The sequence below is a fragment of the Lampris incognitus genome, chromosome 7, assembly GCF_029633865.1.
Source record: "Lampris incognitus isolate fLamInc1 chromosome 7, fLamInc1.hap2, whole genome shotgun sequence".
Taxonomy (NCBI): Eukaryota; Metazoa; Chordata; class Actinopteri; order Lampriformes; family Lampridae; genus Lampris; species Lampris incognitus.
Window position 1 is genome coordinate 43,714,395 of NC_079217.1, and position 20,341 is coordinate 43,734,735.

The 20,341-nt window shown below is 41.4% G+C and overlaps 1 protein-coding gene across 1 annotated transcript in view; it reads right to left on the reverse strand.

Moving 5' to 3' along the window:
* The window catches only part of LOC130115662 (mitochondrial intermediate peptidase-like), a 56,478-nt gene that overhangs the window by 31,709 nt on the left and 4,428 nt on the right, over positions 1-20,341 (reverse strand). Inside the window, exons 3-10 of the mRNA XM_056283428.1 lie at positions 18,207-18,295; positions 17,861-17,947; positions 13,394-13,457; positions 13,031-13,213; positions 12,376-12,532; positions 10,696-10,744; positions 7,930-7,990; positions 7,627-7,679 (exon numbers count right to left, since the gene is read on the reverse strand). Of these exons, the coding sequence (XP_056139403.1) occupies positions 7,627-7,679; positions 7,930-7,990; positions 10,696-10,744; positions 12,376-12,532; positions 13,031-13,213; positions 13,394-13,457; positions 17,861-17,947; positions 18,207-18,295 (743 nt within the window). The remainder of the gene's footprint in view (positions 1-7,626; positions 7,680-7,929; positions 7,991-10,695; positions 10,745-12,375; positions 12,533-13,030; positions 13,214-13,393; positions 13,458-17,860; positions 17,948-18,206; positions 18,296-20,341) is intronic.

Sequence of the window (20,341 nt, forward strand, 5' to 3'; positions counted from 1 at the left end):
ATAAAAAAAAATCAAAAATCAAACATTTACTTTGATGGAAAACAGACTTTTTCTGAAAATTATATCAAAAATGTTAGCACATAATTTCTTGAAGTTAAAATTAACCGAGACCCTTTAAACACTCCAGTCTTTCCTCTTGGATTCAAATGGTATGCTGACATTTATTTTGTTGCAATTTTTTTTATTCATCAGACACTTCTAACTGAAACTGTTTTGATTTATGGAGTTTCCCCCCATCACAAACATTGGGTGCAGCTGGAGCCAGACTGAGTGGAACTGCCCCTGAGCTCTTACTGGCTGATCACATGAGAAGAAAAGAAAAGAGAAATAACAGGATCCTAAGTATTTTGAAAAGTTCAGTAGTACCTTCGACCTGTCCTCAGGTCACACAACTACACCTCACACCCATCTGACTGGCCCAACCTGCAGACCACTGGCTTTAACGAAAGCAGTTACGAGACTTGGAAAATGAGTATAGAACTTTTCCTGTGTTGTTTTACCAACACATAAATGTTGTTAGAAGTGTGCATTTACATTAATCACTTAAGTACAAAAAGTGCGCGCGCACGCACGCACACACATATTTATATACTATATTGTAGCGAATTCGGGGGGCAACCACAGGAACTTTTGAGGCCGCCCCGCAGGAGACATCGCTAACTACTCGACTAAAGGGTCAGACCTGTCAGACAGCGGCCAACGTGTCCACTTATCCATGCACATTACAGTATGTATATATATATATATATATCGCGTTTTTTTTTCCCGAAACCGTCAATGGTGTTGAGTGCTCAACTAATGAAGAGCGGAATATCAACACGGATACAGGAAAACTGCTAGGCATTAAAATCTTTTTTCCTGTATCCATGTTGATATATATAGATATATATATAGATATATATATAGATATATATAGATAGATAGATATATAACAGGCTTGCACTGTCTCATAAAGAATTTACTCGACTCACTGGATTATTTTGCTCCTTATTTGTTGAGCACTTTCCCTGCCATTGAGTGTTTCTTTTAACAAAGTTTTCTCTTCATTGCACCCTACCCAATGCTCATCCCCGCATGTGGTGGGTCCACGGGGTGATATATATATATATATGCGTGTATAAACTTAGCACAAAAAGTAAGGAAATGTGTGTTTGGTAGATTATTTCTTTGTTGTAACAATGCTTCTTGGCAATAAATCTTATATCAGGCATCTGATTGTCAGCACCTGGGGTACCAGAAACTCAAAACAAGAGTCAATAGCAACAGCAAAATAAGCTGTTTGGCATTGGCAGAGAAGATTTGGCAAATTTTTCATGGGCGCAACCCACATACTCAGCTTTGCTGTTCATACCACAAATGCATGTTCCTTACAAATGTGGCACCAATTGAAAGGGAAATAAACAGGCTTTCCAACAGTATAAGATTTATTGCTAAGAAGCATTGTTACAACAAAGATATCATCTACCAAACACACATTTCCTTAGTTTTTGTGCCAAGTATATATATATATATATATATATATATATATATATATATATATATATATATATATAGCCATCCATCCATTATCCAAACCGTTTAACCTGTTCCAAGGTCGCGGGGATGCTGGAGCCTATCCCAGCAGCCATTGGGCAGCAGGGGGTGAGACACACTGGGCAAGACGTCAGGCCATCACAGAACGCATATATATATAAAATCCAGTTAGTCAAGTAAACTAAAAACTGGATTATTTTGCTCCTTATTTGTTGAGCACTTTCCCTACCATTGAGTGTTTCTTTTAACAAAGTTATATAAATATATATATACCGTGTGTGTGTGTGTGTGTGTGTGTGTGTGTGTGTGTGTGTGTGTGTATGAGTGCTCAACTAATGAGGAGCAGAATATCAACACGGATACAGGAAAAACGATTTTAATACATTGCAGTACAGGCTTCTTTCATGCGTCTCGCACTCACCAGCTGCTATGCAGCTGATGTATATGTACGTATGTATATGAACACACAGTACAAGGGCTAGGGAGGATATTTTCATAGCAAAAATGTCTGCACCTATTGTCATAGTACTGTAATAAGGTATGTAATAAGGATGTAATAAGGTATGAAATACAGATGTAATAAGGATGTGTTAAGGTATAGAATACGGATGTAATAAGGATGTCATAAGGTCAACCAAAATTAGATGCTGTTTTAAACCCACATCTAAATGACATCTGATGGAGAACAGATTGCGTATTGGGAAGATCTTCCATATCTTTCCCCCACATAGACAATCTGTGTGTATTTGCTGTGTGGTTTGAACTTTCGCCAACTTCAGAGAGAGAGAGAACGAGACAATACGAACCAGTGTGTTTGTGTGAGAGCGAGTGAAAGAGAGGGCTGAGTGATTGAAGGAATGATAGACACTGTCTGAGTGAGAAGGTGTTTTGTGTGCATGTGTGTGTGTGTATCCATATCCATATACAGCTCAGTGGTGGCAGCAGCTCTGGGCAGAGGGCCTCTTCTCCATGTAGATGGATGCATTCTGAACTCATCTCTGCAGGACAACCAGCAGAGATCAACACTACCAACACAGTATGAAGTGTGTGAGGAGCTTAAACGGAAACAGACTGTCCTTGGTTTAAGGAGGCAGGGAAAGCATGTGAGATAGGAGAAAGAAAGACTCTTCACTCCTTCCACTGCTCAGTCAGTCAGTCAGCCTGCCAAAGGCGCACTGTGGAAACAGCCACAGTAGTAGCAACACACACACACACACACACACACACACACACACACACACACACACACACACACACACACACACACACACACACACACACACACACACACACACACACACACACACACACACACACACACACACACACACTTTGGTGGATGTTTTAATCTAAAACACACACACCAGGGATCCAAGAAATCTGCCATAAAGCTTTAATAAAATTGCATCTGGCATCTATGGCACTTGGTGTTACGGGCCTCTGGTGAGCAGTAGGAGGAAGTGAGCAGTTCATTAAAACAGGCTATCTGTAAAAAGACCCAGTGAGGCCAGCACATGTCCAGAGATACTCAGCAGGACCAACTGGGCCTCCTATTTAACCATAAAATGTTGATGCTGAGCCTGAATGTTAACCATGGGGAGGTTAACCGTGTGTGGGACTATCCTGCTTACAAATCTGAGACAAAGTCAACATGGCTGTGGATTTCCATTACTGGGCCAGGCTTTTCCATGACCGGGAATGGGTCAGGCTTTTCCATGATCCGGGATGTTCCTGACTGTTCCTGCTGTTCACCTGATGGCACTTTTTTATCACTGTCAGTGTTATATTGATGAGACTGACACATTCTCTAAGAGAAGAAGTTTGATTAGCATTAGTTAAAAACACCATGCATGCTAGGAAAATCTTCTTCAAAGAAATAAAGGATAAAACTATCTGTCTGCAAAAACCAGGACAATATTAATTATGCAAGAGGTAAACTTTTAACAAAACTGAACTTTGGAAAAATGCCTCTAAAATTAGGACTTAAAAACAAATGACAACTAAACCTTTTAGTTCTTATTTACTTTAAGGTGAACATTTTATTTTATCTTTACGTATAGGAACTGAAATTAAAGAATTAACGCCTGCCACCCAATGACTGCTGGGATAGGCTCCAGCATCTCCGCGACCTTAAGAGTAGGATGAGCGGTTTGGATAATGGATGGATCGATGGATGACTAACTACAGTTTGAAATAAGTGGCACAAGAAAAAAAAAAACTATCACCAGGCTGTGGTTGACATGGATCACTTTGTTAACATTTTAATGGAGCACACTGGTGACTTCACATCAACCAATTAACCATTCAATTAAGCATTCATTGATGGCATTGAGGACACCAGTTTATCATCTGGGGAAATAGAAAATAGCAGCACCAGTTTAATTTAAGTTTCAGTGCTGAAGATTTACATGCAAACGAATTGCTTTTTTGATACTTTCCACAGCTGACATAGATAAGAAAACAGCTCATCTCTGAAAATCCAAATCAAGAAAGGTTTAGTAGCTGTTCATTTTAATAGTTACAGTCAGGTCCATTCTCATCCCATGGTGTCATATAAAGTGGCAATACACACTAAGTAACCAGAAGAATAGAAGCCTTGCCCCTGCAGAAGAAGTGACCAGAAGAACAGAAGCCCTGCAGAGAAAGTGACCGGAAGTACAGAAGCCCTGCCCCTGCAGAAGAAGGGACCAGAAGAACAAGCCCCTGCAGAAGAACAGAAGCCCTCTCTTTCCATTTGCATATGTGTTACTACGTCAACAGGTGTCTGCAACAGCAAGTACGTTACCACACTTTCTGGTTTGAGGGGCATTCAGCTGGCATAAACTGGGCATGTTATCAGGGCCAAAGGTGGTCCAACGCAGTACTGAACAGCAGTTTCTATTTTTCTGGTCACAGAATGTATGACACACAAAGTACCCTTCAGCGTCTTTGTGAGACATGACAAGTTAATGATGACATGCGCCAGGTTAACCACTATCTAACCTTAATCCTAACCCTAACCACTACCTAACTTGTATGGAACTAATAGTCATAAATCAGGCTGGAAGCTTCACGTTTAAGTCTATGGAACGCCCACTTGCACTTCACACAGACAGCGAAGGGTACCTTTCCAATCATGTTGGCGCTTTAACAAAAGTGTCAGTATGAGAGTAGTTTGAGATAGTAATGTCTTCTACTGTCAGGTACGGCTTTGTTGAAAAAAATGAAATAGCAAGGTATTTTATGTCTCGTATATAGCAGCCAAATGCAAAGGAATAAAGGAGGAAGTGGCAAATTTGAGGGCAAACAGAAGTAGTTTTAGCTAATGAGCAAATATAGCAGACCATGCTGGCAGAGGGCCTTCACCAGCAGACATGACAACATCAACAGCTGAAGCCCAGACTCAACCAGCCATACTTTATTTGTTAGAAGATGGGGGAGCGGTGACACAACAGCAATGGCAATTCTGTCATTTCAAATATATCTTTGAGATCTGGAGTGGTCACATAATACTGCGATTACTAGACGTGTCAGCAACTTAAACAAAAATTACAATCTTAATGATTGTAACTGCCAAATTGGATTATAAAAATACAGAAAAAAACTTTCCTTAAGTGTATAATTTTTTGATAAAGCCACTACCACAGGAAACAGGATTAAACATAGGACATTGATATGACACCAAAACTACAATTACATTAAAGCATTAAAAAGACGACATGAAAAAGAGTTCTGTAGACACAGAGAAGAAAAGTTGAGAAGGCAAGACTGTATCAGCCTGAATCAGAAGGAAGGTAGATTAAAAAAAAAAAACTTTTACAGTTGCCATGCTTCTTCCTTAACACATCTAGTTCCACCTGATAGCTGAGGAACACATTTTTCGACACAATATCCTTTTATAACTTGCTGAGTATGAAGTTACAAACTGCTCAAGCCATGTTGGATATATAACTCTGTATGGCATTATCAAAAGTCCACTAAATTTATCGGAAAATAAATAAATAAAAATATAAAATCCAGTGAGTCAAGTAAATTCTTTATGAGACAGTACCAGCCTGTTTCATGCCATAAGCAATCATCAGCTGCCAAAAACAATCAACAATCAACAGCTGATGATTGCTTATGGCATGAAACAGGCTTGTACTGTCTCATAAAGAATTTACTTGACTCACTGGATTATTTTGCTCCTTATTTGTTGGGCACTTTCCCTACCGTTGAGTGTTTCTTTTAACAAAGTTATCTATATAAACTTTATATATAAAGACAGATGTGGGGAAAAAAACTTAGAAGTTGTTCACTACATTTATCTTAATATTCTGCTCCTCGTTTGTTGAGCACTTTTATCAACACCATTGGCGGTTTCTGAAAAAAAGAAACTATATATATATATATATATATATATATATAAAACTATATAACTATATATATTTTTTTATAACTATATATATAACTTCGTCTCGCAGCTGATGACTGCGAGATGCATAAAACAGGCCTGTACTGCTATGTATTAAAATCTTTTTTCCTGTATCCGTGTTGATATTCCGCTCATTAGTTGAGCACTCACTATTGACGGTTTCGGAAAAAAAGCCCTATGTGCGTATATATATATATATATATATATATATATATACACACACGCACACACACACACTCACTGGCCACTTTATTAGGTACACCTTGCTAGTACCGGGTTGGACCCCCTTTTGCCTTCAGAACTGCCTTAATCCTTCGTGGCATAGATTCAACAAGGGACTGGAAACATTCCTCAGAGAGTTTGGTCCATATTGACATGATAGCATCACGCAGTTGCAGCAGATTTGTCGGCTGCACATCCATGATGCGAATCTCCCGGTCCACCACATCCCAAAGGTGCTCTATTGGATTGAGATCTGGTGACTGTGGAGGCCATTTGAGTACAGTGAACTCATTGTCATGTTCAAGAAACCAGTCTGAGATGATTCGAGCTTTATGACATGGCACGTTATCCTGCTGGAAGTAGCCATCAGAAGATGGGAACACTGTGGTCATAAAGGGATGAACCGTTGATACAAGGTAGGATGGATCCATGCTTTCATGTTGTTGACGCCAAATTCTCACCCTACCATCGGAATGTCGCAGCAGAAATCGAGACTCATCAGACCAGGCAACGTTTTTCCAATCTTCTATTGTCCAATTTTGGTGAGCCTGTGTGAACTGTAGCCTCAGTTTCCTGTTCTTAGCTGACAGGAGTGGCACCCGGTATGGTCTTCTGCTGCTGTAGCCCATCTGCCTCAAGGTTCGACGTGTTGTGCGTTCAGAGATGCTCTTCTGCATACCTCGGTTGTAATGAGTGGTTATTTGAGTTACTGTTGCCTTTCTATCAGCTCGAACCAGTCTGGTCATTCTCCTCTGACCTCTGGCATCAACAAGGCATTTTCGCCCACAGAACTGCCGCTCACTGGATATTTTCTCTTTTTCGGACCATTCTCTGTAAACCCTAGAGATGGTTGTGCGTGAAAATCCCAGTAGATCAGCAGTTTCTGAAATACTCAGACCAGCCCGTCTGGCACCAACAACCATGCCACGTTCAAAGTCACTTAAATCACCTTTCTTCCCCATTCTGATGCTCGGTTTGAACTGCAGCAGATCGTCTTGACCATGTCTACATGCCTAAATGCATTGAGTTGCTGTCATGTGATTGGCTGATTAGAAATTTGTGTTAACGAGCAGTTGAACAAGTGTGCCTAATAAAGTGGCCGGTGAGTGTATATGTGTGTGTGTGTGTGTGTGTGTGTATATATGTATGTATGTATATGTATATGTAGTTTTTTTCTCCCTTGTCCGTGTTTATGTGAATGAGGTCGTTGTATATCTGTCGTATATTTATTTGTACTTGATGTCATTTCGGAGGATGTTGTGTGGGGGGGGGGGGTTGGAGACATGTTAGGGAGCAGGGGAGGGATGGGAATAATGCTGGATTTACTACATATGTTGATTCTGTGATTTGTAAAATGCAAAATCCAATATATATATATATATATATATATATATATATATATATATACATACACACACACACACACACACACACACAGCCCCCCAACAAAAAAAAAACACACTATGTCACATACTCACCTTTCAGCACGTAAGACCCCACTGAAGTATGGATGATCCCAAGGCATGAGCTCCTGCACGACAGGGCCACTGATTAATATCACAACCAAATCACTGAGAATTCAAACGTGACTCAATATGAGAGTTGTGCTATGGTGATATATGAATCTGAATATATGGTTGGGGGTCCAGTTTCGAATACACACAGATAACCAAAGATTTCATTAGTAAAGGGAAAAATCACCCTTGGATAAATAGGACAATGTGCCCTATCTCACTGCATGTCAGAATATTTAGTGGAACTGGCAATAATATAACACTCACAGAATTATGAGGATTGAGTTTTTTCTTCATGTCCTTCATCATCTGAAAGTCTTTTGCTGTCCTGTAAGATAAATAGAACAAATAACTGGAAAGGAGCACTCAAAGGCTGGCTGCTCCTGGCTGCCCCTAGAGGAAGGACAACAAGGATGGGAAAAGTCAAAAGAAACATATCTTCATCCAACACTGCCTGGATGTGTGTGTGTGTGTGTGTGTGTGTGTGTGTGTGTGTGTGTGTGTGTGTGTGTGTGTGTGTGTGTGTGTGTGTGTGTGTGTGTGTGTGTGTGTGTGTGTGTGTGTGTGTGTGTTAAGTGTGTCAGTTGTAAGACAAATAAAATCTCTTCTCTTCTCAAAGCATAGCCTACTTGACAAAAAGAAAAAAAAAGGGAAACAGCTTCTTGGTTTGCTTGGTACAGAAAATACAATATCATGCTGCATCAAATAGATATTCAATGTATTATTAATCATAAGTGGAAGCATCTACAGGTTTAAGAATCCACTAACTCCCAATATAACAAAAGAAGTCCACATGGTATATCTTAAAGCAGGTGCTACAGTAAGATTACTCTTCAAGGGCACCATTCACTGCCATTACCCAGCCCACCTTTCAATTAACTATATACAAGTTTCAATTAATGGTATTTTTCAGGGCTCCGTCTCATATAGCAAAGCAAAAACAGCTGTTTACAGAGGTGGCAAACATCATCATTTTCATAAATCTTGAGACAGATTTATGATTTCATATTCAAATACAATTTCAACAGCAGAGAGTTGTATTCTTAGTTTTATCTCCTCACTGGAGCAACTGTGTTTGTAGAGAGGAAATTAAGTTGAACAAGGCTGTAGCATCAGCACTAAGCTAGAAAACAACAGTTAATAAATCATCATTACAACAGAGAAATATATGATTACACACTTTTGCACTGTCACTGAGTGATTGAAATGACAAATAACGGTTTGTAACTGGTTTTCCTCTTATCTTTCTGGTACAGAGTTTGTTGTTGAAATTGATAATAACTTCTCCAAAACCTCCAAAATAACCCATGGGGTTCCCCAAGGATCAATTTTAGGGCCACTTTTGGGGGGGGGGGGTTCCCCCTTTTTCTCCCCAATTGTATTTGGCCAACTACCTCACTCTTCCGAGCCATCCTGGTCGCTGCTCCACCCACTCTGCCAATGCGGGGAGGGCTGCAGACTACCACATGCCTCCTCCGACATGTGGAGTTGCCAGCCACTTCTTTTCACCTGACAGTGAGGAGTTTCACCAAGTGGACTTAACGCGTGGGAGGATCACGCTACTCCCCTGCAGCCCCCCCCCAAACAGGCGCCCCGACCAACCTGAGGAGGCGCTAGTGCGACGACCAGGACACAAACCCACATCCGGCTTCCCAACCGTAGACATGGCCAATTGTGTCTGCAGAAACATCCGACCAAGCCGGAGGTAACATGGGGATTCGAACCGGCGATCCCCGAGGGCCACTTCTTTTTAATCTATATATGTAACCCTTCGGTGATGTCATCAGGAAACATTGCATCTCTTTCCATAGTTATGCCAATTACACACAACCTTATGTGACTATGTCTCCTGATGACATAAGACCTATTGATTCCTTTTAAAATGTATTATTATATTAATGTCTGGCTGTTCCAAAACTTTTTACACCTAAACCAGCATAAAACTGAAATTTTAGTCATAGGTTCTAAAGCTCAGAGACAAAAACTGGTCGTAAAATTAAATTCCCTCGGACTCACCCCAAGGCAACAAGCAAGAAACCTTGGTTTGGTCTTTGCCTCAGACCTGAACTTTAAGACTCATGTTGGGTCTGTCACCAAATCTGCTTTTTATCTTCTCAAAAAGATTGGTAAAGTGTGACCATTTCTCTCCCTGAGTGACACAGAGAGACCAACGCATACTTTGATATCAAGCAGGCTGGACTATTGTAATGCTCTCCTATCTGGTCTACCCAAAAGTCATAAATCAGCTACTGCTGATTCAGAATTCTGCAGCCCTGTGAGTCCTTATATTGGTTGCCTGTCAGTTTCCGTATTAATTTTTAAAAATCTTTTACTATAACTTATTCACTTTTTTATTGCATTTATGTTGTGAAATGTTATTTTATTTTATTATCGTTATTTTAATATTATTAATATTCTCCAATATTGTTATCTCTCGTTGATTATATTTGTCATTGTTTTGTTTTATCTTTTTAATCTGTTTTATTTAGTTTTTGTCTAGCTTTTATTTAACTCTATTTTCATTATTCTCAAATTGTCTCAAATTGTTCTGTCTTATTATCAGCTTGTCAGTCATCTGTGAAGCACTTTGAACTGCACTAACCAATATGAAATCCATCCATCCATTATCCAAACCACTTATCCTGCTCTCAGTATACACACACACACACACACACAAACACACATTCACACCTAGGGACAATTTAGTACAGCCGATTCACTTGACCTGCATGTCTTTGGACTGTGGGAGGAAACCAGCGCACCTGGAGAAAACTCACACAGACACGGGGAGAACATGCAAACTCCACACAGGACGACCCGGGACAACCCCCAAGGTTGGACTACCCCATGGCTCGAACCCAGGACCTTCTTGCTTTGAGGTGCTAACCACTACACCACCATGTCGCATGAAATGTGGTATACAAATAAAGGTTTGATTCAATTTGAAGGTAATCAAAACCTATCAGTTTCCTATCCAAACTCAAGATAGACCTGTGAATTGTTCAACATGTGATAGTCTGAAGAGGACTGTACCTGTCTGCCAGCTTGTCTGTTAACAGCTGAAGGAACTTCATCACCGTCTCTAAAGACACAATTTAAGGGGGCAAATAAAATTACACAACAACAACACAGTGCGGACTACCAGCTGGAAGAGCTTAAGTGGCTTTTTGGGCAAAGACTAGATCTACACTCACCGGCCACTTCATTAGGCACACCTGTCCAACTGCTCGTTAACGCAAATTTCTAATCAGCCAATCACATGGCAGCAACTCAATGCATTTAGGCATGTAGACATGGTCAAGGCGATCTACTGCAGTTCAAACCGAGCATCAGAATGGGGAAGAAAGGTGATTTAAGTGACTTTGAACGTGGCATGGTTGTTGGTGCCAGACGGGCTGGTCTGAGTATTTCAGAAACTGCTGATCTACTGGGATTTTCACGCACAACCATCTCTAGGGTTTACAGAGAATGGTCCGAAAAAGAGAAAATATCCAGTGAGCGGCAGTTCTGTGGGCGAAAATGCCTTGTTGATGCCAGAGGTCAGAGGAGAATGGCCAGACTGGTTCGAGCTGACAGAAAGGCAACAGTAACTCAAATAACCACTCATTACAACCGAGGTATGCAGAAGAGCATCTCTGAATGCACAACACGTCGAACCTTGAGGCAGATGGGCTACAGCAGCAGAAGACCACACCGGGTACCACTCCTGTCAGCTAAGAACAGGAAACTGAGGCTACAATTCGCACAGGCTCACCAAAATTGGACAATAGAAGATTGGAAAAACGTTGCCTGGTCTGATGAGTCTGGATTTCTGCTGTGACATTCGGATGGTAGGGTGAGAATTTGCCGTCAACAACATGAAAGCATGGATCCATCCTGCCTTGTATCAACGGTTCAGGCTGGTGGTGGTGGTGTAATGGTGTGGGGGATATTTTCTTGGCACACTTTGGGCCCCTTAGTACCAATTGAGCATCGTGGCAACGCCACAGCCTACCTGAGTAATGTTGCTGACCATGTCCATCCCTTTATGACCACAGTGTTCCCATCTTCTGATGGCTACTTCCAGCAGGATAACGCGCCATGTCATAAAGCTCGAATCATCTCAGACTGGTTTCTTGAACATGACAATGAGTTCACTGTACTCAAATGGCCTCCACAGTCACCAGATCTCAATCCAATAGAGCACCTTTGGGATGTGGTGGACCGGGAGATTCGCATCATGGATGTGCAGCCGACAAATCTGCAGCAACTGCGTGATGCTATCATGTCAATATGGACCAAACTCTCTGAGGAATGTTTCCAGTACCTTGTTGAATCTATGCCACGAAGGATTAAGGCAGTTCTGAAGGCAAAAGGTGGTCCAACCCGGTACTAGCAAGGTGTACCTAATAAAGTGGCCAGTGAGTGTATATGTTGCAATAAACTCTTCAGCGAAAACTATCTTTGAACCACCTTTGTTGAAATAATGACAAAAATTGTTGTTATACACTTTAAATATAAAAATTCAAAGTGGACATTCACAAGAATATGTAATTTGGCTCTCAAATAAGATAAGTTAAAATCCTTAATATAACACAAACTTCAAGAGACCAGATACTAGTTATTGGAAGGACTTGTGATAACCATAATCACAGCATTCAACCTAATATAGTCTTCTGTAGCAAAGCAATATTTCAATGCAGTACAAGGGAGGGAACAGAGGGGATACATTACCAGGGGCTTTGGCCATGGTTCCCTTTAAAGCCCTGTGTGCGTATGACTCGTAGCCCACCAGTTTGGCCAGTTTGTGTCTGCATTTCAGCAGTTCTTCAAGACAGTTCATCAGGTCCACATTTGGATAGAGGTAAATCCTATAAGCAATCTCTCGTACCTGAAAGTGAAAGAGAGAGAAGAACAACATAAAGGACACATCATAAAATCAAATGGCATAAAATAAATTATTCATTGTAAAAAGAGTCTAAGTCAGTGCTTAAGGATGAGGTCCGTATTTGAAAAGAACAATCTTACTGATTACTTATCATGCAATGTACCATTAGTAATCTTAATTAGTAACCTTGTGATTTTGGGCTATACAAACAAACTTGATTAGTAACTGTACAAAAAAATACACCCAATGAAAAGGGTCATAATATTCGACTTGCTCAGTCATTGCTAACAAATTCTGAGCAAAGATCTTCAGGAAACGTTCTGATAAAAGCTGAGAATGGGGCTTAGTTGTTGATCAGGATAGTTGGGGTTACTAAAAATCCCACATCTCAACCGGTAAGCCCCAAGACTGTTTGAGCCAGTCTTAACCTCTGCCATGTGGTACGGGCGCCCCCTGCTGCCCAATGTAAGAACTGTTCCTTTATTCCCCCTACACACTTACCAAGTCATCCGGGGAATCTGCATGCAATCCCCCAACCTGGATGAAACTGCCCTCTTTTGCAAAGTGCAGCTGCAGATGCTCAGGAATTGCTGACCTCGCAATTCGATTTGGCATGTGAGACCCTACCAGAAACTCATTGTTTAGATCCAAGAGCTTCACGTGAAGTTTCACTGCTTCTCTCCTCTGTAAAAAGTAAGAAGAATCATGTGTAGATGAGTTATGCCAAGCAGAAAAGGACCAGTAAAGCACAAGATGTTCTGTCCGTAGATAACTAGTGTCTGTTTACATCCATGCCCCGCAGGCTATGGAAAAGCATGGCAAAACCCTGATGTAAACTGTAGACCAATCTATTGGAACATTTACCAGTTTTTCATCAAGATGAATTCCACTGATCTCAAAGTCAAACATGAACAGCTCTGCCACTCGCCTGGATAAGGAATTGAAGAATCTGTGTTAAAACTTACAAATAAAGATTACATTATCAATAATAAAATGCGTAAATGCTACAGCATAGTAATACTACTCCTATTACAACTACTGCAACACTATTATTACTATTACTACTAATATAATTATTATAATTCTTATAGCAATGTATTAACAATATTTATAATGAAATATAAAGAGCACTTTTTAAACCCAAATTATACAAAGTTCTGTACAAAATACAGAACACAAAATGCATTGATTTAAAAAAAAAAGGCAATAAAGAGAAAGAGACAGATAGAGGTATGGATAATCCAAAACATTTTTTTTAAAAAGGGCAACTTGGTACACTTTACCTTTTATCTGTAGTCTTGTAAACCCGTGTAATTTCTTGAAAACGGTTGTGAACTGTTATATTATATACCTACTATATATGTCTAGCAGCTCCTTTTTTCCTTTTTGTCTGTTAATTTTTTTTTTGCTTTATCTTATTTGCGTGTGTCTTGAATATAAAACTGAAAAACTGAAAATAAAATATCAAAAAAAAGGAAAAATAAAAGATAAAGGACATGAAAACTACAGACTTAAATAAAATGCTAGTCTGTAGAAATTAGTTCATAAGACATAGAACTTCAGCTCGCCATGGAGGGAATTTGAAAATCTTGGGTCCCTAACAACCACAGCTAGACAACTTCTGGTCACACATCTGGACAAGCTTTTGTTTATTTTCTATACATTTATAAATCTTGCAGCATCATTTGATTTGACAAAACTATTGACTGTTGACAATGTATTGTATGACAATGTTGTAATGCTTGCCCATCCAAAGTCTGATTTTTTTTTTTAATTTGCAAACTTAAAAAAAATATTTTATTCTAATGGATAAACCCATCTTAAGGTTGGATGAGTACATGTATGAGTACATGTATGTCAATGAGCCATATCAACTTCTGCTGTATACTTCTAGGCATTATTAAAGCACAATCTTCATTCAACTTGGTAAGTACAAAGAATGAGATAAGCATTTCATTACTTTTGGCAATGGCATTTTTATATTAACCAATACGGAGCACCAAAAAGTTAAAAAAAAAATACTATTTCCTTAATCTGCTTGATGAATTTACATGACATCTGGTGTAGATGCTGTAGCACCATGTCCTAGTACCGTGTCCTAGCACCATGTCCTCGCACCGTGTCCTAGCACCGTGACCTAGCTACGTGACCTAGCTACATGTCCTAGCACCGTGTCCTAGCACCGTGTCCTAGCACCGTGTCCTAGCACCGTGTCCTCCCACCGTGTTCTAGCACCATGTCCTAGAACCGTGTCCTCGCACCGTGTCCTCGCACCGTGTCCTACTCACAAACCATCCACGATTCATAAATTTACCTTGAGACCAACCAAGCACACCATAAGGGTTTTCTTCTATTTTGAATATTGGGAAATATATAAATAAAGAAATGACTCTTCAATAGTAGGCTTTATCCATTTTTGACTGCTGTAGATAGACATCCATACAAATCTTGAGAGATTTGGAAACGCTGTTTTCATTCCAAAAAATAGGTCTATCATCAGAAACTGAGATTTAGTTGTTGTTTAGTGTTAATTGTATTAAGGGACCTGTCAAAAAAAATTTGGGAGTGATAGCAGCTTCCAGTTCTGTGTTTTGGGAGCAGGGTGACCCTTTGGTTGTTTTCAGGCCACTGGAGCCAGTAGCCTGGCTTGAGGGTTATGGAAAAGCTCAGTTTCTTTGCTTTTTAAAATGGGGCGCCAGCGTTTTAACATTTATCCACTTTGGCGGGTGTTTTCAAAAAGCTCTGTTTTTACCAGTCTGAGATGCAGGCTCGGTGTGGGTGTAAGGCCAAAATGGAGGAAAATAAAAGATGCCCTTTCAAAGGTATCCATGTTGGTGTGGACATGGTATTAATCATCTTCACTCATAGTGATATACACTCACCGGCCACTTTATTAGGCTTGTCCAACTGCTCGTTAACACAAATTTCTAATCAGTCAATCACATGACAGCAACTCAAGGCATTTAGGCATGTAGACATGGTCAAGACAATCTGCTGCAGTTCAAACCGAGCATCAGAATGGGGAAGAAAGGTGATTTAAGTGACTTTGAACGTGGCATGGTTGTTGGTGCCAGACGGGCTGGTCTGAGTATTTCAGAAACTGCTGATCTACTGGGATTTTCACGCACAACCATCTCTAGGGTTTACAGAGAATGGTCCGAAAAAGAGAAAATATCCAGTGAGCGGCAGTTCTGTGGGCGAAAATGCCTTGTTGATGCCAGAGGTCAGAGGAGAATGGCCAGACTGGTTCGAGCTGATAGAAAGGCAACAGTAACTCAAATAACCACTCATTACAACCGAGGTATGCAGAAGAGCATCTCTGAACGCACAACACGTCGAACCTTGAGGCAGATGGGCTACAGCAGCAGAAGACCACACCGGGTGCCACTCCTGTCAGCTAAGAACAGGAAACTGAGGCTACAATTCACACAGGCTCACCAAAATTGGACAATAGAAGATTGGAAAAACGTTGCCTGGTCTGATGAGTCTCGATTTCTGCTGTGACATTCGGATGGTAGGGTCAGAATTTGGCGTCAACAACATGAAAGCATGGATCCATCCTGCCTTGTATCAACGGTTCAGGCTGGTGGTGGTGGTGTAATGGTGTGGGAGATATTTTCTTGGCACACTTTGGGCCCCTTAGTACCAATTGAGCATCGTGGCAACGCCACAGCCTACCTGAGTAATGTTGCTGACCATGTCCATCCCTTTATGACCACAGTGTTCCCATCTTCTGATGGCTACTTCCAGCAGGATAACGCGCCATGTCATAAAGCTCGAATCATCTCAGACTGGTTTCTTGAACATGACAATGAGTTCACTGTACTCAAATGGCCTCCACAGTCACCAGATCTCAATCCAATAGAGCACCTTTGGGATGTGGTGGACCGGGAGATTCGCATCATGGATGTGCAGCCGACAAATCTGCAGCAACTGCGTGATGCTATCATGTCAATATGGACCAAGCTCTCTGAGGAATGTTTCCAGTACCTTGTTGAATCTATGCCACGAAGGATTAAGGCAGTTCTGAAGGCAAAAGGGGGTCCAACCCGGTACTAGCAAGGTGTACCTAATAAAGTGGCCAGTGAGTGTATGTTGCCTGGACCCATAGTCCATATCCATACATGTGGCTTTCACAAAACTGGCTCATACCTCATATAGCAATTAGTGCTGGTACCATGGAAATGCCCCTTGCATGTAAAAAGCCTGTAAATACAACTATATTTACAGACTGAAACCCTTTCATTTTCCTGTGGATTCTTGCTGTTTTTCTTCCTATATTTGCTAAATTTCCTGTAAGATGTTGAATCAGACTTGAAACTTTGCGGATAAACTTCTTGAAAAGTCGATGAAATAAAAAACTTGTGAAATATGGTCTCAATTGGCCACATAAATGCACTATACATTTTTTACCACTTTTAAAGGCCTAAAATTTCCACACGTTTTGTCCAATGCATCCTAAATCTGATGTGAGGATTCCCTTGAAGCATCCACTCATGTATGCCAAAGACCATAAAAGTCCACCATTTAGCATTAGTGTACTTAACCATACTTGGTATGAACTATATCCCCCAATAACTTTCAAAACTGTGAGACGATGAATTTCAGAATGTTTATCATAATTAATGGAGATAACTCAGTGACCATCTATCACTTTCAAAATACAACAGACCAAAAGCATCTGTGGCTTGTAACAGGCTTACCCCCTCCCCCACCCCATGTTGCTGGTTATGTGTTTAAGAGTGCGTGCCTCCCCCCCCATGTTGCTGGTTGCAGGTTTAACAGCCCTCCCCCCCAATCTTGCTGCTAGTGGCTACACTGTCCTACTGAATCCTCACAGGCTGACATTGCCAATTCAAAAAGACATGCATGTTAGGGTTAATACTCCTGTCTTGCCCGAGGCATGGCAAGACGAACTGGAGGTGGTCCCCAGGCACTGCACAGCGGCTGCCCACTGCTCCTAGCTACACAGCTAGGATAGGTTAAATGCAGAGAAAGAACTGCCCCACAGGGATTAATAAAAGTAGTAAAAAAAACTTTTTTTTTTAAAAAAACAGGAAGAAATGGAAACGGATTATTTTCTGTGGCAACCCCTAACGGAAGCAGCCAAAAGAAGAAGTAGTAAAAAAAGAAGAAAAACAAAAGAAAAGAAAAATTCCTGAATGTATTCATATCAATGTGCACAGGATGCCCTTACATCACATTTTAGGAAACAGTCAGGTTGACACACCATGTGATGTTTTTGAGAAATGTGTGCATTTAAAATTACTTTTGCAGTGATGTACAGAACTGATGGGATGACTACAGATATAACAAAAATAACCCGCTCACCTTGAATCAGGGTCCATCTTATCCATAACATCTGGGTTATTCAAAAGGTTTTGTAGGCTCTTGCAAAGCTCAACATTAGTATTCAGCCTGAAAGATAAAAAATTGACTCTGAGCACCTGCCAATTTGGACTCAGTACCCAACTTGATAAAAAAAAAAAAATGCTTTGCTGTATATTATCTTTATGCCTAAAGTACCTTCTCCCAATACAGTGAATGTTACAACATGTTTTATTATGGTCTGCTTATTGTGCATGTTGAGCATTTGCTGTGTGTTATGGTCTGCATTTCTGATGTAAAGCTTGAAAAGACAAATTCCAGAGTGACATTTTGATCGGATGTGCCATACTTCTCCACTACCGTGCCAATTTCTATGCAGGTCTTCTCTGCGGCCTCGCGGAACGCTGGATCTGGATGTGCTACTTTGACAAAGTCGGCCTGGTTGAAAGACAGAAAAACTAATTACAACACAATAACAGATAAATCTTCATTTCTAGTGAACTAGTTATTGACATGCTATTTAACTGGCTGATTATAGTAATTGTATAGCACACATCCCCTTTCCTCAGCAAAGAGGAAAAGAGGAAGGCCAAAGAGGAGGTTTATGGCTATGGTGAGGGAAGACATGCAGGTGGCTGGTGTGACAGAGGAAGATGCAGAAGACAGGAAGAAATGGAAACGGATGATCCGCTGTGGCGACCCCTAACGGGAGCAGCCGAAAGTAGTAGTAGTAATAGTAGTAGTAGTAGTATAGCACACATCATACGCAGTAGGTTCCTATATCAATTCTAAAGAAGTCGACATACTGTAAACTGGCTTCTTACATTCCAACATTTACTGTCACAATAGGTCACCTTAGGTGTAAGCTTCTAAAATAGGCCAGTTTGTTCATGTTGAATGTATTTGACTATTTTATTACTATTTCATTACTAATTTCACTTTTTCTATACTTACTACTATCCTGCTCTTGGTATGTTTTTTTTGGGGGGGGGGGGGGGATTGTTTTCCCATTTTCTCCCCAATTGTAGTTCGCCAATTACTCCACTCTTCCGACCTGTTCCAGTCGTTGCTCCACCCCCTCTGCTGATTCGTAGAGGGTTGCAGACTACCACATGCCTCTTCCGATACATGTGGAGTCGCCAGCCGCTTCTTTTCACCTGACAGTGAGGAGTTTCACCAGGGGGGATGTAGCATGTGGGAGGATCACGCTATTCCCCCCTGAACAGGCGTCCCGACTGACCAGAGGAGGCGCTAGTGCAGCAACCAGGACACACACCCACATACGGCTTCCCACTCGCAGACACGGCCAACTGTGTCTGTAAGGACTCCCGACCAAGTCAGAGGTAACACGGGGATTCGAACCAGCGATCCCCATGTTGGTGGGCAATGGAATAGACCGCCACGCCACCCGGATGTCCCCGGTATGTTTTTTTTGTGCTGATAATACTGTACTGCCAGAGGAGATCTAAGAATTTCACTTAGCTTTTTACACGTGTAAAAATTAATGTGACAATAAAGGTTATTTGACTGTTCGTACAGTTCTGCTTCAACTTGGATTATTTACAATCTCATAATGTATTGTAGCGACTGGAGGAGGCGGTCGCTCTGCCTGATGGTGGCTTGGTGCTGGGGGAGCGCAGGGGCTCATGGACTGTTAATGTTCAGGTTACAATTTTGTTTTAGTTCATGTTTTGGTTATTGTTGTGTTGTTTGTTTGGGGGTTCGACTCGGACTGAGTAGACGACCATTTTACTGACTGACTGACTGTAGGACTGACTAAGACTGATGTTTTTAATAGTGACCTCGGGAGGAAAGCCATTGTTCAGCAACCATTCTGGGGGCAAAATAAAAGATCACTCCCAGGGTCATGAGGTGTATGGGACATGGGAGCTGCCATTAAAAATGAGATCTCTGCCTCTTGTCTCCTTCTTTCACGCCAGCTCACCACATTGGTGTCAGACATGGGATCTCGCTGAAAAATGGAGAGGGAGATCCAGAGACTGGAGCGGGACATTGAGCAGACCCCTGGGTACTTGGAAAACAAGGTGTGACAAAAGATGGAGCCCGCCAGAGATGGAAGATGGAAGTTAACGGTGACAGGGGAAATGGCTGGCATGAGACGGAAAAAGTTACTGCAAGTCCAAGCTGGAGACCAGGAGGTCACAAGTTCTGGCTTGCCAACATCCAGGACCCATGCATCATCAGCCTGGACCTGCTGATCCACTGGGGAGCCTGTGTTGACATGTCAGGGGCAACCATCACCTTCTGCACGAAGACTGTGATGCTCCAGTCCAGTCAGGGGAGGAACAGACCCAAAGACCAACAAGCCAGTTGCCAAGCAACCACCGCCCAGCAGGCACAGAACTCCTGTGTTTATTCGCCCCAGTGGCCCAGACCACCATCCAAGCCGCCCGCCAGCATGCCCACCACCAGTAGCCCTGCATCATCCCACCCTGCCTCAGCCCTGACAGCTGAGCCTGCCGT